General features: G+C 42.9%; 1 protein-coding gene across 3 annotated transcripts in view; it reads right to left on the bottom strand.

Moving 5' to 3' along the window:
* VCAN (versican) overlaps nucleotides 1–15,178 on the bottom strand; it is an 87,459-nt gene extending 72,281 nt beyond the window's left edge. For all 3 annotated transcript variants that reach the window (XM_040421510.1, XM_040421512.1, XM_040421511.1), the window contains exons 1-2: nucleotides 14,938–15,178; nucleotides 6,018–6,093 (exon numbers count right to left, since the gene is read on the bottom strand). In XM_040421510.1, the coding sequence (XP_040277444.1) occupies nucleotides 6,018–6,087 (70 nt within the window). In that variant the 5' untranslated portion in view covers nucleotides 6,088–6,093; nucleotides 14,938–15,178. The remainder of the gene's footprint in view (nucleotides 1–6,017; nucleotides 6,094–14,937) is intronic.
* Between the last annotated feature and the right edge of the window lie 847 nt (nucleotides 15,179–16,025).

The following is a 16,025-nucleotide window of genomic DNA, read 5'->3' as shown; positions in this document are numbered from 1 at the left end:
AAATGTATGCAAAAAGTCTCCTAGCAGCACTTTACATTTGAATAGAATATGCTTCAGATACAACAATTCCACCTCGTACAATACCTCTGTGCTGATGTCTTAAAACTATAATTATATTGATATCACATCACACTAAGCCCTTTGTCTGTCTTCTTAACCTCTGGCCTCAGTGAAAAACTAAACAAGGAATAACATCTCTTCAACTGTCCAAGTCTCCTTGTAGACTCCGGTTCTTGACACATGTGGATTACCAAGTTGATTGAACTGAGTGTTGGCTATCAGAAAGATTAGCTGGATCACGTTGAGCTGGCCAAGATGTTTTTGACAACTGCTGGATGTTCTGGAATCACGCATATACAATACATGGCATTTGGGATTTAGATGGTCAATTTAGCTATCCAAATAGCTGCCATTTATAGGTAGCTTTAATTCCACTGATAAGATTAGATTTACCTCCTCTGTTTATTTGTATTAGAATAACCTTTCAATGGAAATCAGGAAAACAGGTAATCTACCCATTTTACGCTAAATGGTTAGATACCGAAGCACAAAGCAATAACTGCTGTAGTGCATCAATAAGGGGAATTGTACTTAATGTGGTAATCAAGTTATGTTTTTTGAACTTCATTAACGTCATGATGATCTCAATGTGAGAGCAGGTGACTTGGTTATTCAGTGCGAAGCATAGGTTGCCCAGCAGCATTGAAGTTCTAGCTTCCAAAATATATATGCATATATAATGGCAAATATACGTTAGCTATAAGCTTTCAGTTGTCACTATTTTATCTTCTATCTATCACTTTTTTTCAATGCTCAAACTTTTAATGCACGTGTATGTCCAAAAATTCCTGGTTTTGTTGGAAAATAGAATGATATACCCAATGTTCAACCTCTGGTGTTCATGTCACACCTGCCTTATGCCGTGATAGTAAAGGTGGACACATTCTATTTTGATATCTTCAAAAAGACAGGGAGAGGAATTGCATTCCTATAATGTACAGTGAACATTGTTGTTCACAATAAGTTTCCCAAGAAGGAGGACCAACTATTTGAAACCTCAGGATAGGTCATCAATATCAGATCAGTTCCAATACCTGTCACCACCTTTGATCAGCTGTGTGAACAGGCCGCAACACTCCAGAACCTCACCAACCCTCCTCAAAGCATTCCAGCCTGCAGCCCAGGCCGATTCATTTGAATAAGACTGAGCTGCACCTAGGCCATGTGACTGATAAACGTGACATACCTGGCCTAGGAAGTGCAAGAGAACCTTACTGGAGTGCCGCAGCCTCTTCAAACAGCTGATTGGTAGGGGTGCCGGGAGTAGGATCCCCACCAATCTGATATTGATGCTCTATCCTAAGAATAGGTCATCAATATTTTATTCCTAGAAACCACTTTAATGTCCCAGAAAATATCTTTAAGCATTAATGACACAACTCGCCAAGCAGGAAGTAGTGTTTCCTCGTGGTAAGCTGTAAAGATCACAAAGATGGAAATGTCCAACAAGTCTATTGCAAGAACTACTGAAATCATTGATAGTGGTTTGAAAAGTTGTTGCATTTAAAGGGACCTTTGGTAAAAGCAGAACTTGAGAAAATTAGTGAAACACAACAAATAGTTTTAAGATACATTAAAGGGGTTGTCCGATTTAGAAAAATACATTTTCAGATATCCTGTTAGGGAATACTGAGTTATTAGAGGGAATCCTCTGTTTGAGGTCCTCATCTCATGCACAGGTTGGAGAGTGGTTACAAAGACAGTCTCTAGCTCTGGAGGACCTGTTCTGTTCTGTGATACACAGATAGACCATTGATTTGAATGGACACTGTGTAATGCTTACTTTCCCCTGTGGTGGCGCTACTGGAAAATGGAACACTTAGTTCAAGGTTTCCCCACAGAGTACAGTCGATCACTGGGGGTCTCAGCATGGGGACACTATGATCTGCGTATTTCCAAGAGACCCTTCTAATAAGAAGAAATTGCTCAAAGCAGAGAACCCCTTTACGATTTATTTTGCTTTCCTTAATCAGCACTAAAGACATTTTGTTTGGCCCATTAAGCTCTGCTGTGAACTAAATTATTTTTTACCCAATCTTCTGTTGCCTAATTATTGAGTAGATCTTTCCTTTAATTTCTGGCAAAATTAATTGTGCTCACAATCCAGCATTTGAGGAACTATTGTAGCACATTCAATAGATGTGGTTAAATCTGTATGCTTCGTCCTTTTAACTAGACCTCTGCCTGTTATCAAATTACAGACTTAGTTTTCTCATGCATAATTCGATCAGGGCTCACAAATATGAACACAACTGATATTATTCGCTCAATTTTACCCATAATAATATTTCTTTGTTAATTAAATTCATTAAAATACAATTCTAATATGATGGCATAATACGGCCAAGTGCCTCTTATTACTTTATCTCATTTAATTATTTTCATAAATTTCAACATAACCATTAGATCACCCACACACTGACGGCCTCATGTTGACTTTGAGTTTCCAGGCTTCACTTCTCCTGTGATCAGATTGGTCGTTGTACTTTTTATATATGAACCCTAATAACTTTGTTCAAGTACAATACTATTTTGCAAATTTAAAAGAGTTGGATTTTATTATTATTATTATTATTCTATTAGAACGGTCCCCTGACAATCTGCTGAAAGCAGGATGTCCTGCTGCTGAGATCCCCAATGATCTTCTGTAGTCTATGGGATAATTTAGCACCATGTGCTCATTTTCTCTGCAGTGCCACCACAGGAGAAATTATATATTACACAATAGACTGCGCATTCTATGGACATCCATGGTCCTCCAGAGCTAGAGAGACTCTTTGTTCCCACTCTTTGCTCTTCTCCTTAAAGGGTATTCCTATCTCAGACACTGATGGTGTGCGCGGCCACCCTCTGTTCACCTCTAAGGAAGCTCAGAAAACAGCTGATTGCTGGCTTGGCTATTTCCAACAGTCCCATAGCAGTGAGTGGAGAGTTGGCTGTACATGCAAGGCCTGCTCTCCATTTATTGCTCTAGGAGCTCTGAAAATAGCCAAACAACATCACACAGCTATTTTCAGAAGTCCCATAGAGGTAAATGTAGAGAACACCACCCATGCACATCCAACTGTTCATTTACTGCTATTGGACTGTCAGAGCTCCCACAGTGGTGAACAGATGGTGGCCACACAAGTATGGCTGATCTCAATTCACTTTGGTGGGCCCTTCCTGGAGATAGGACTGGGTCCCAGAGGTGGGACCTGCATTTATCTGACATTGATGGCATAGCCTAGAGATATGCATCTGAGATGGGAATACCTTTGTAATGGGACCCTTCTTTCCATCCTGAACTTCCTAACAGGTTCCTTGAAATGGGATTTCTAAAGCAGAAACTTTTTGAACCTACGTAGATGTTTCTTTTTTTATTAGTAAAAAATTCTATGCAAAAAAAATAATAATATAAAAGAAAGAACAAAGCTAACCACATTTTTCCCCTAACCAGGTTCACAATTAATCCTTATGAACTGCTGTGTGTGTAACGAAGGATGGAAAAATATGAAATGTTTAAAATTGGAAATAATGTGTCGGCTACTTGCTCAAACAATCACTTTAGTTTTCCAGATACCAAGGAAAGATTTTTCTCCCTGGCATGAACCTAACTGTAATTGCCAGAGCTCAAGTCATGGAATACTTTAGTAATTGTACATTCTCATTCAATGATACCATATTAATCCTTTTCCACAGTAGATCATTATTACTGTATAATCTACATAAAAAGGGACAATGGGACAAATTGAAAACAATGAATGCTGGGAATATAAAGCTGTAAATATATACAATCCAGCCTCAATATTCATCAAGGAGCCATCATTTCTATGACCTAAAATACACGACAGCTCATCTAATCCTAATGAGCTCTTGGAGGGACTTATTCTATGACCAATTCACATTAATATTGGCCAATTTGACATGCCCAGCTGCAATTTTCAAGTGTGTATGGATGTCTCAAAATTCCCTGACGGGATATGTCAGGGGAAAGAAGGATCAGGCTGTTGGATTTCAACATGTCTGCTCCTTTTGTACTCAGGGGAGATAAGACACGACTAGAGGTGTCTGCCCATTCAGTCAGAACGCAAGCATACTGGGACCGAGCCACGCATGTGTGCCTATGGAGGAGGATGGGGGGAATTGGCTGTCACCCAAATGACTATTTGGCCAGCTTTCAGGTATTAGTCTTGTACAAGGTTCTTAGAGGCTGTATATAAGTTAATGAGCACTTGGGTTAATTAAAAAAAGAAACGCATGTGAGCAATGGGAGAGGAACTATAGATGTTAGAGGACCCTACCACAGATAGGTGTCCATGTGTGGAGGGGTTTAGGAGATGGAAGAAAATTGGGGCTATGCATTATAAATAAGAATAGTGGGAAAGAGGGATAAATAGGGGCAATTAAATGTATGACCAACAGATATCATCCTGACCTTTAGGAACCAATGATGGAGGGTCACATTCTTAAACCTTATGAGTACCAAAAAGAGCTGACCATGTCCCTGGTGGCATGAATACAATGCCAATGCAATAAATCACTGCAGAGTACCAATTCAAATGATATAATGATATCCTTGTGCCATGTAGTTTAGATTGGGCATCAATCTCTGATTTATCTAGGAAGGAAGACACTCCGATCTACTGTCTACACAAAGCAGAAGGTGAGGGGTAGACTACTTGTAGCCATTGTCCAAGATTTACTAATCCTAAAAATGCCATAAACTTAGGTTGTTTAGACGTGCACCAGATGTATCAAATGTGGTGCAGGGATACTTTTATCTAGCCTTATACCAACAATTGGATGGCTTACTTTGAGAACTTGCAGCACAATTCTGGCCATAAACACAGCATCTTAGGGTACTGTCACACTAGAGTTTAAGTTTTCCGGTATTGAGTTCCATCATAGGGGCTCAATGTCAATACCGAAACAAAAATGCTTCAGTTTTGTCCACATTCATTGTCAATGGGGACAAAACCGAACTGAACAGAACAGAATGCTCCAAAATGCATTCCGTTCCGTTTAGTTGCGTTCCCAGACCGGAGAGAAAACCGCAACATGTTGTATTTTGCTTTCCGTCTTGGGATGCGGAGCAAGACGGATCCGGCATTACCCCCAATGCAAGTCAATGGGGATGGATCCGTTTTCTCTGCCACAATCTGATACAATAGAAAATGAATCCGTCCCCCATTGACTTTCAATGGAGTTCATGACGGATCCGCCTTGGCTATGTTAAAGATAATTCAACCGGATCCGTTCATAACAGATGCAGATGGTTGTATCATCATGACGGAAGCGTTTTTGCTGAACCCTGCCGGATCCAGTAAAAACACTAGTGTGAAAGTAGCCTTAGACCACACTCCGTCCATGATGAGCTCCGGTCCTCCCTGATAAGCCCCATCCACTTTTCAAGCAAGTTAGGAAAATTGTAGAAACCCTACTTGCACCACTTTGAGGGCTCATGCACACAAATGTATTTTCGTATTTCCCTTCCGTGTTTTTTTTGCAGACCGTATGCGGAACCATTAATTTCAATGTGTTCGCAAAAAAAACGGAAGGTACTCCGTGTGCATTCTGTTTCCGTAGGCCCGTATTTCCATTTCGCAAAAAAAAATATAACATGTCCTATTATTGCCCGCATTACGGACAAGAATAGGACTGTTCTATTAGGGGCCAGCTGTTCCGTTCCGCAAAATACGGAATGCACACGGACGTCATCTGTATTTTTTGCGGACCGCAAAATACATACGGCCGTGTGCATGAGCCCTTACACAGAATCTAGGTGCAGACACATTAGCAAATCTGGGCCGTTGTGATTGCAAGTTCTACATAAGAAGACAGTCCCATGACTACAGGCCACTCTATGATAATCATCATACTGTAGTATGAAAAGAGCAGATGGATACATGACTACGAAAAACTGTTTATCCTGAAAAACAAAGTTTCATTAAGAAATAATCCAATAAAATGCTTACCTGAACGGAATGCATTAGAGAGATGGAATGCTGAGCATATCCAGAATATATATTTCAGATCTAACAACATATTGACCTGGGGAGAAAAAAAGAAAGTATTGCATTAAGTAAAGCTTCGCAGTCTTGGGTTTGATATTTTAGGAACAAACAAACACAATTTCGCTATGGCGTCTCAAAGCTGGCGTGCATTTACTAGCTCACAATGACTGATCTGTGGGAGCCCTAGACTTCTTGACAATCAGCTGCTCTGGCCTGCTCCCCATGATGATGTCAGAGACGCGAGGGAGAGGACGGCTGAGAACCTCGTGTTCTGGTCAGTGACAATAAACAGATGTGAGGAAAGGAAACACCTTGAAAAAAATCTGCGTTTCAAGTAAAAGTTTATGTTCATTTCATTAACGGGACTGGACCCTGAAAATGTACTTGTATTATAGCTTGTTAAATGGAAAAACCATAGAAAGTAAGGCTGCTCTCAGCACTGAAGCCGTACGCATTGTGTGCTGTATTATTTGAAATATATAAGGAGAGCAATGCAAAGCAAAGTGACTGGTTCCACTAATTACTAAACAAGGAAAAATTCATAAAACCGGCCCTATAGCATGGTCTGACAGGTAACTCTTTAAGAGAGAACCTTAGAAAATGACAATACTATCCATGTTATCATAAAACATTTCAAAATGTCGGATTTTGGCTCATCGGGAGCCACTACAACAAGGTGGCGCTAGCGAGATGGTTCTCTTTCCTTGGGAGATACCTCTTTGCATATTCGATTCCCATGGAGCATTGTCTATAGGTCTCCATACTACGGATCACTTCCAGTAAGTCTCCATACACAGCTGGTCTTTTTAAGGAGAACCAATATCATGCTTAAGCCGCATCCAAGGTATTGCACTCATCCAGCCACAATCCTACTCTGTACAGGCGAGGGGCAAGCACCCCAAATCAGCTGTCTACGGGGGGATACTTGGCTTGGCTATTTTCCCGTGTCATGTCCTAAGGCCTGTTAAAAAGTTTAAAGAATTTAGACTCATAGGAAGCCACTTCCACAAGGTGGCACTAGCAAAGATGGTTCTCTTTTCTTGGGAGATACTTCTTCAAATATGGTAAATTATTAAAAGCTAAGAGTTTAAAACGGAAATGCCCAGCATTGCGTCACACCCATCTGTAAATCGTCAGGACAAAGCAGTGACATAAATGTGCACGATCTACATAACATACTGGATCAAACTAAAAAGCAAAATGCTTAGTGGCAGTGATCCAGTCACTATGACTGGTCATTGATGGTTTGAATTAACTGAGCCCTTCAAGCTCCAATACAGACCACATGTATAGATAAGACCTATTGTCATGGGGACCCTGTTCTGACATCACTTTCTGCTTCTCTGCTGACTGTTCAAAGATACCAGACAATTAAGGTGGATTTAGAAGGGCCGACTGAGTGGCCGATTGTCGGGAAGGAAGCGTTCCTTTCCGACAGTTGGCTGCTCGTCCAGAGAAGGAGACAACACTTTTACATGTAGCGATCTTCTTCACTGTATGAGGACTGGGGACGAATCATGGCTTCTGAGCAGCAGATCGCTGTTTAGACCGCACCATCTGCTGCTCAGAAGCCATGAATGGTGGTGCCTGCACAAGTGACAGGATCGCCAGGTGAACGAGTGTTTCACTCGTTCATGGGGTGATCGGCCGCATATTTAGACGGCCAGATGGTCAGGAACAACCGTTCGAAGGAACGGTCATTTGCGATAATCTGGACGATTATTGGTGTGTCTAAATGCAGCTTTACATTGCAACAAGATACATGAAAAGGGCTGATTCCAACTCTTGGGTAGAAAATTTTACAAGTCAGTCTATCCTCTGTTTCCTTCCCTGATGTTCTACATTTTAGAAATTCCTGAAGAAAACCTGCACAAAGGCCTGGTTCACAGCAGAGCACCTCTTTTGTCCCTATTTTCACCACTGTTTTTTGACTATTGTGTCCAACAGTAATAAAGTGTTACTATGATGTTAGGTATTTATGGTATGAAGACATACTGATAGGGAACCTAAATTGTGAGCCCCATTGGGGACAGTGATGATAAGTGAGTAAAATAAATAAGTAATAAAATAATTCTGGTAAGTTATAAATAAATAAAATAAATACATAAACAAATTCATGTTGACAGGCTAGTCATAAATGCCTGACTGGGACCCGCACTTATTGGGAGAATGGGGTTCTGGTGAATCATGATTGAAGACTGTTGGATGTCACACTCTCCATATAGTCCAAAAGAGGTGTCCACACTTGTGCACACCTTCCTCCATGAAACTATATGGGAGTTATGGAAACAGTGAGAAATGCTTAAAGGGATTCTGTCACCTCGTTTTAGGTTATAGAGCTGCGGACATGCACGGCTAGATCGCCGCTAGCATGTCCGCAATATACCGGTCCTATAGGGCTGTGTCCTTTTATTGTGTTTAAAAAATGATTTTATAGATATGTAAATGAGCCTGGTAAGGAGCCCAAGGGGCTGTACTAACCTTCTTGGAGCCCAGCCACGCCCCCTGTGAAGGAGCCCAGCACCGCCTGCCCCCATCCGAATCTCCGCCTTGCTTACAGTCAGATCGCCCTAATCTCGCGATGCGCGAGCTCGCACATGTGCAGTTCCTTCCACAGGGAAGGAACAGTATGCCGACACTGCGCATGCGCGAGCTCGTGCATCGCGAGATCACGGTGATCTAACTGTGAGCAAGGAGGATATTCGGAGGGCGCAGGTGGTGCTGGGCTCCTTCACAGGGGGGCGTGGCTGGGCCCCAAGAAGGTTAGTACAGCCCCTTGGGCTCCTTACCAGGCTCATTTACATATCTATAAAATAATTTTTTTAAACACAATAAAAGGACACAGCGCTATGGGACAGGTATATTGCGGACATGCTAGCGGCGATCTAGCCGTGCATGTCCGCAGCTCTATAGGCTAAAACGAGGTGACAGAATCCCTTTAAAGCAGTTCTCCTGGAATTTAGAAAATGAGAATAAAATATTACTTTATTATATATATATTCCTATATACTGTACATTTAATTAGTTATAATGGTTCGATTTGTCTAGGGAGCAACATTTAGGAGAAATAAAATGGCTGTAATCACACAGCAAGATAAGTTACTTCACAGCACTGAGCTAAACAGCTGCCTCATCCTCCTCTCCTACTTGTCAGGGATAATGATACTGAGCAGAGAGGAGGATGAGGCAGCTCTTTAGCTCAGTGTTGTGAAGTAACTTGTTCTCCTGTGTGATTAGGACAACTTTTCTGTGTACAAATAGGACGGCGGCCATTTTATTTTCCCTGATGTTTGCTCCCCAGACAAAAAAGACATTATAACTAATGAAAGGTATTTGGGAATATATTTATAATAAAGTAATCTTTAAAGTGGTTGTGTCACTTCAGCAAATGGCATGTATCATGTAGACAAAGTTAATACAAGGCACTTACTAATGTATTATTATTATTATTATCCATATTGCCTCCTTTGCTGGCTTGATTCATTTTTCCATCACATAACACACTGCTTGTTTCCATGGTTATGACCACCATGCAATCCAGCAGCGGTGGCCGTGCTTGCACGCTATAGAAAAAAGCACCGACCTACAGTGTGTGCACTCCTACAGTCCCGGCCACCAGAGAGGCTGGAAGCAATATGGACAATCACAATACATTAGTAAGTGCCTTGTAGGAACTTTCTCTAGATGATAAATGCCACTTGCCGAAGTGACAGAACCCCTTTGTTTTTTTCAGTTATTTTATTTCTTAATTCCCAGAGAACCCCTTTAAGGCTTGGTTCACACTAGCGTAATAGTCTTCTGGAGGCTGTTCAGATAGAGGAACAGCCTGCCGAAAGACATTGTATCTGGCATAGCTGGATAATACCTGACCCTGCCAGAGCCCATTGACTATAATGGGATTTGGTGTGGATCCAGTCTGTTTCCGGCATTAGTGCCGGGATTCAGCAGGACAAAAAAACGCAACTTTGCTGCGGTATATGTCCGGCCTAATCCCAACACTAATGTCAGAAACAGACTGGATCCACACCAAATCCCATTACAGTCAATGGGTCCTGGCGGTGCTCCGGCCTTTTCCGGTAATACTGTGTTTGCAGGTACAACATTGAGGAGAATTATCTAAAGTAGAAGACTTGACTTTTTAGAAAATTATGATTAATAGACTCAGAAGAGAATGACTTCCCATTGATTGCTGCTAGCACAGTGACAGCACAAGTTTCAGGTACCTACCTCAGTCATGCAGGACAGGCTCGTCGCTAGGGGTAGGCTGCCACAAAACCATAACATTTTCAAGGGGATTGTCAGGCTGCAATTCCCTAGCAACCAGCCTGTCCCAGATTACTCAGCTCAAATCTAAAGGACTGCTGAGCTGAGGACACGGAAATCCGGCAGGACTCAAACCTTCCTCAATATCATTAATCAGCATTTAGTAAAAGTAGACATGAAAGGGCTTGTCCCACCACAACATTTTATCACAGTTCCCGGGATAGGTGACAAGTGTCTACTCAGTGGGGTCTGACCACTGGGAGCCCCAAAGATCAGGAGAACGGGGTCCCTGAGTTGCCCAACGGCCTCCGATGTTCCAATCAGATACTCATCACCGACGATAACTTCTTATGGTAGGACAATCCCTTAAACTATAACATAGGCCTCTTTCACACTACAGTATGTCCATTTCAGTGTTTTGCGTTCTGTTTTTCACTGATCCGTTTTTCCATTTTTTTGTTTCCGTTGTGTTTCCGTTTCGGTTCCGTTTTTCCGTTCCGTTTTTCCGTATGGCATATACAGTATACAGTAATTACATAGAGAAAATTGGGCTGAGCATAACATTTTCAATAGATGGTTCAGAAAAAAACGGACGGAAACGGAAGACATACGGATGCATTTCCGTATGTGTTACGTTTTTTTTGCGGACCCATTGACTTTAATGGAGCCACGGAACGTGATTTGCTGCCAAATATAGGACATGTTCTATCTTTCAACGGAACGGAAAAACGGAAATACGGAAACGGAATGCATACGGAACACATTCCGTTTTTTTTTGCGGAACCATTGAAATGAATGGTTCCGTATACGGACCGTATACGGAACGCAAAAAACGGACCGCAAAACGGAAAAAGAAAACGGTAGTGTGAAAGAGGCCATATACAAAGAGAGACGGAATAATTAGGCCACGTGACTGGCCTAGGAAAAGCTGCTGCGGCTTTCTCAAATAGCTGATTGGTGGGGGTTCCAGCTGTCCCCTCCCCACCGGTCAAATACTGATATCCGGAGGATAAGTCATCAGTATAAAAAAAAGTTGGAAAACTCCTTTAAACTAAGCTATGGACAGGGGCGAGCTGTGAACTTAAAATGGCCCTGGAAAAAAATTAAAAATAAAAGTGGCCCCATTTTGTAGGCGGGTCCAAATTAACAGAAGGCGGGGCAACACAAGTAGGCGGGGTCAGCAATACCATGGTGCAAAATACCATCCCAGCAGATGTCAAATAACACAGTGTAGCACAATGTACTTCCCCAAAAGCTGGCCCTCCGTGGTGGCCATCAATAGCTGCCATCTTCTGCCCTCCTCCTCCAGTTGTCTATGGAGCAGGGGGCTTAGGAGGTGAGGTGCGGGCTACAGCAGTTGGATTCAGGAGGGTCTATGCGGTCGGTCGCTGGCCGGGTACATGAGCATTAATTACTGTGGAGAGCCCTGTGGACTTGGGTGGCCCCCTGGGAAATTACCCTGTAGGGTCTATGGCCAATCCACCCCTGGCTATGGACCAAGAGAATATACATTGTAAATGTAGTCAAATATAGATTTGTCCAGTTTAGATGCAAACGAATTGAAACGGCATGCATCATGCATTACACAATGGCTTCCACTGTTTGGTTACTAGACATATAATCCACGGAAATGTGCAGTAAGCCTGGCAGAATGCCTCCAATCACACTGCCTATCCATTTCATCCCAGCATGTACAAAGCTGTAAGAACCTGGCAAAGTTCAAGACCACTGCAGACTATTAGGGCATAAATGACCTCGCGGCTACAGATAATGGGGGCTGCCGAGAGATGAAGCCACTGGCACTCTTAGGACCTAGCTGTGATTGTGCACAGGGCTGCTGGCAAACCTACTGCACTATTCCAAAGTCAAAGATAACACATTCAGCACTGCTACATCTGTAGAGTCAACAGGTCACCTGCTTATTAGCAAAGCACGCTGGCACTGAACACAAAAGAAACTGGAAATGGATTGCCTACCTCTGGTCTCTATGGTATAAGTTGTGTCTCCAGCTCCAGTCTTTGATGTCAGGGTGACTGAGGAGCCTCAAGTGACAGCCATTCCATTGTAGGCTATGGAGCTGCTCCAGTGACCCAGTCTAATCCTTACCTCTCCTTCTGGAGGATGAAGAGTCCTGGGATCCTTTTAAAGCCCCCCCAGCCCCCTCCTCCTGAAGCCTGCACGTTCACACAGCCCCCTCCTCAGTGTTACTGGTGGTCTTTAACAATAAGCAGTTGTCAAGCTCTGTCCTTTCCTCCAAGTGGGTGGTGAAGATGTGGACTTCTAGGGGCAATCCCTGTGTTGTTCCAGAGGTGGTGACCCCAATGCATGTGGCGGGCACAGGTCATACAATAACGCACTGTGTGTAACTGGCTCCATCAACACTGGGGAGGAAGAATTCTCTGATTGTAAGTCCTGGGGGAGGGGAGGTGTCCCCCAGCATTGTGTCTGTGGTGGTCTATGATGGTCTGCCCTGGACAGCTCAAGGGACAACAATCGAAATACATTCAATAAATCTATTATCTATCTGTGTATGTCTAATATATTTCTATTGATATCATATCTACTATATATTTATCTCTCTGTCTCCTATCTATTATATATTTATCTATCTTATATCTATCTATTATACATTTGTCTAATATCTATCATCTATATCTATGTAATATCTATCTATTATATATTTATCTCTCTGTCTCCTATCTAATATCTATCATCTGTATCTATCTATCTAATATCTATTATATATTTATCTATCTTATATCTATCATCTATATCTATCATCTATTATACATTTGTCTAATATCTATCATCTATATCTATGTAATATCTATCTATTATATATATATATATATATATATATATATATATATATATATATCTGTCTCCTATCTATCTAATATCTATCATCTATATATTATACATTTATCTATTATCTATCTATTATCTATCTATCTAGCTCTCTGTATACACACACACTATTCTCTTCATTACTACTCTCATCATCTTGTTCTTTGTTATATTATTGCCATGTGTCATAAGATACAGAAATCTAGCTCACATGGGCACAGGACACAGGCCACATGATAAGAAGGGGCGGCTTTTCTCTGCTGCCTCCCTCAGAACTATCCGTGATTATACGGCTGTGGTCCACGTGGCGGTCATAATACGCACCTTCTTCCCGGCCGTGTTCCCGGCCTCCCTCCCACCTCTGATAGCCGTCCCCGCCCTATCTGTGGCTGACGGAGACCGCTGGCTTTTGTTACGGCAGACTGACACTGGGCTGCATCTTCTCAGAGGTCCCTGTGCCAGTCTCTGGGGTGTCACTGATGTCCCCGGTCCCTGTATAACCTCACAATGTCGCCTACCACCCTGGTGACACAGGCATTCCCAGCAGACGATGCACCACAAGTCCCAGCATGCACCGCCAGTCAGAGACTGTAGTTTTACAGTCCAGGTGCCTGCCTTTCACCCTTTCAGTGCCAGGGATGCTGTCCACTAGATCGCTTCTTTGATGCAAGATTGCTATTAACCCCTTAGCTACATAGAAAAGCCTTAATAATTTGCCCCCATTGACTTCTACCAGAAATGAGTGATCTGACACAAAGGGGGTGTGCGAACACCTCGTGCTCCCGGCGCTCTGCTGCAAGATGCTGCGGTAAGCAGGCAGTCCTCCTCTCCGCCAGCAGAGGTCGCGCCTCCCATTAGCACAGCAGTATTCTACATTCCTAGACATCCCAGTGCCGGGGTCTGATCCAGAACAATACCCCCAGAGCTGTGATCCCCCCCATCAGAAATGAGCCATAGGTCACATAGGCTCTTGTCTGACTCTTTTTGTTACAACACTGGTTTATTTGTGTTGCTTGTCTTAGCCTTGATCCTTAACCCCATAAAGTCAAACACCAGTGCAAATACTGCTCCCATGCTGTACTAAAATGCAGCAAGACAGTGTAACATATGTGGAGTCAATATTGCCTGTAAGGATGGGCATTGTTCACACAGCATGGTCAATGTACATAGACTTTGGGGGATGCATGAGAAATGTACTCATTACCTTGTACCGAGGGCTGACCCCTGCCCTGGGGCATCTGGAGGGGCATCTTGGTAAGTACAGAACTAAAGAAACTGCTGCAATGATGGTGGGGTAGTGATAGTGCACACATATATATATATATATATATATACCCTTCCCCTAATATATTTCTTTGTCTAGCGCTCTGCTTCATGGGGCAGGCACCCCCTTGTGCTAGCCCCCTCCATTTGCATGTTCCTTGATGCTCTCTCGAATAGACTTTTGGGGTGTCCCAGCTTTCCAGGAACAGCAGCCCAGAGGACCTGCCGGATGTCACCCCTGACAAGCACCTTTCCATCCATCCTCAGAAGACCGGCATCTCTGTGGCACCTTGGCACATAGTATCACAGAACAATACAGAAAAGACATTGAAAGCATCTATATCCTAAGTGTAACCCTTCCCCACTACAACCACTTGTTTTCCCCAAATTTTGGTGTATATATATAATTTTTTTATATATTTTTTTTTTCATTTTGCTGTAGCCACAATTGACCCATTATCACCATGCACAAAATAATGAAAAAGTAGTTTTTTAAAAAAAATTTTACCTTCAAAGGTGACTTAATATTGTCTTAGCTTCATCAAGTCCAGTTTTATACAGGGATGTAGTCCAGAGAGGCTGCTGGATGATGCCTATGTAGTTCCCCGGGTCAAAGGATGCTGTAGGGCTATTGTCTTTCCTGTGCTGCTGTTATCAGTCGCCCTGGGGTGTAGATTTCCCAGCAGATGGCAGAGCTCTCTCCAGCCTGTGTCTGTACAGAGTCCTAGTGAAAGAAGAACCAGAGTCTGGTTGGCTGCAAGTTCAAATGCGGGATCTGACACCCCTCATGATTATATCATTACACCGTCAGCACTGTGAGAAGGAGGGGCACTCAATGTAAGAGGAGGGCTCACTCACCCTCCCAGACTCCAAGGAGATCCTAAATACAGCACCAGCCCTCCCCAGCACTTTAGACCTGAATACCAGCCCTTCACACTGCATCCCCGGATACTGCTCAATCCACTCAGAGGCGCCTGATCAGCACAACCCAATCACATCCATTGATTACCACTAACATCTTCAGATTATATATATATTTAAATAGCATTTTTCCTTCCCTTACCTTGTGAAGTGGTGTAGCAGTATATATATATATATTATTATATTTATTCTACTCACTTATATGGCGCTGCTATATTCCTCAGCGCTTTACAGACATTAGCATCGCGCTGTCCACAATGGGGCTCACAATCTAAGGCTACTTTCACATTGACATTTAGGCTTTCCGTTTGTGAGATCCGTTCAGGGCTCTCACAAGCGCTCCGAAACGGATCATTCTGAATGGAAAAGGATCCGCTCAGAACGCATCAGTTCGCCTCCGTTCCGCTCTGCAGCGTTTTGGTGTCCGCCTGACGATGCGGAGGCAAACGAATCCGTCCTGACACACAATGTAAGTCAATGGGGACGGATCCGTTTTCACTGACACGATGCAAAACGGATCCGTCTCCCACTGACTTTCAATGGTGTTCAAGACGGATCCGTCTTGGCTTTGCTAAAGATAATACAGACGGATCCGTTCTGAACGGATGCATGCGGTTGTATTATCGGTGCGGATCCGTCTGTGCAGATCCATGATGGATCCGCACCAAACGCAAG

Source organism: Bufo bufo, chromosome 2 (assembly GCF_905171765.1).
Source record: "Bufo bufo chromosome 2, aBufBuf1.1, whole genome shotgun sequence".
NCBI lineage: Eukaryota > Metazoa > Chordata > Amphibia > Anura > Bufonidae > Bufo > Bufo bufo.
This window is presented reverse-complemented; position numbering and strand designations above follow the sequence as displayed.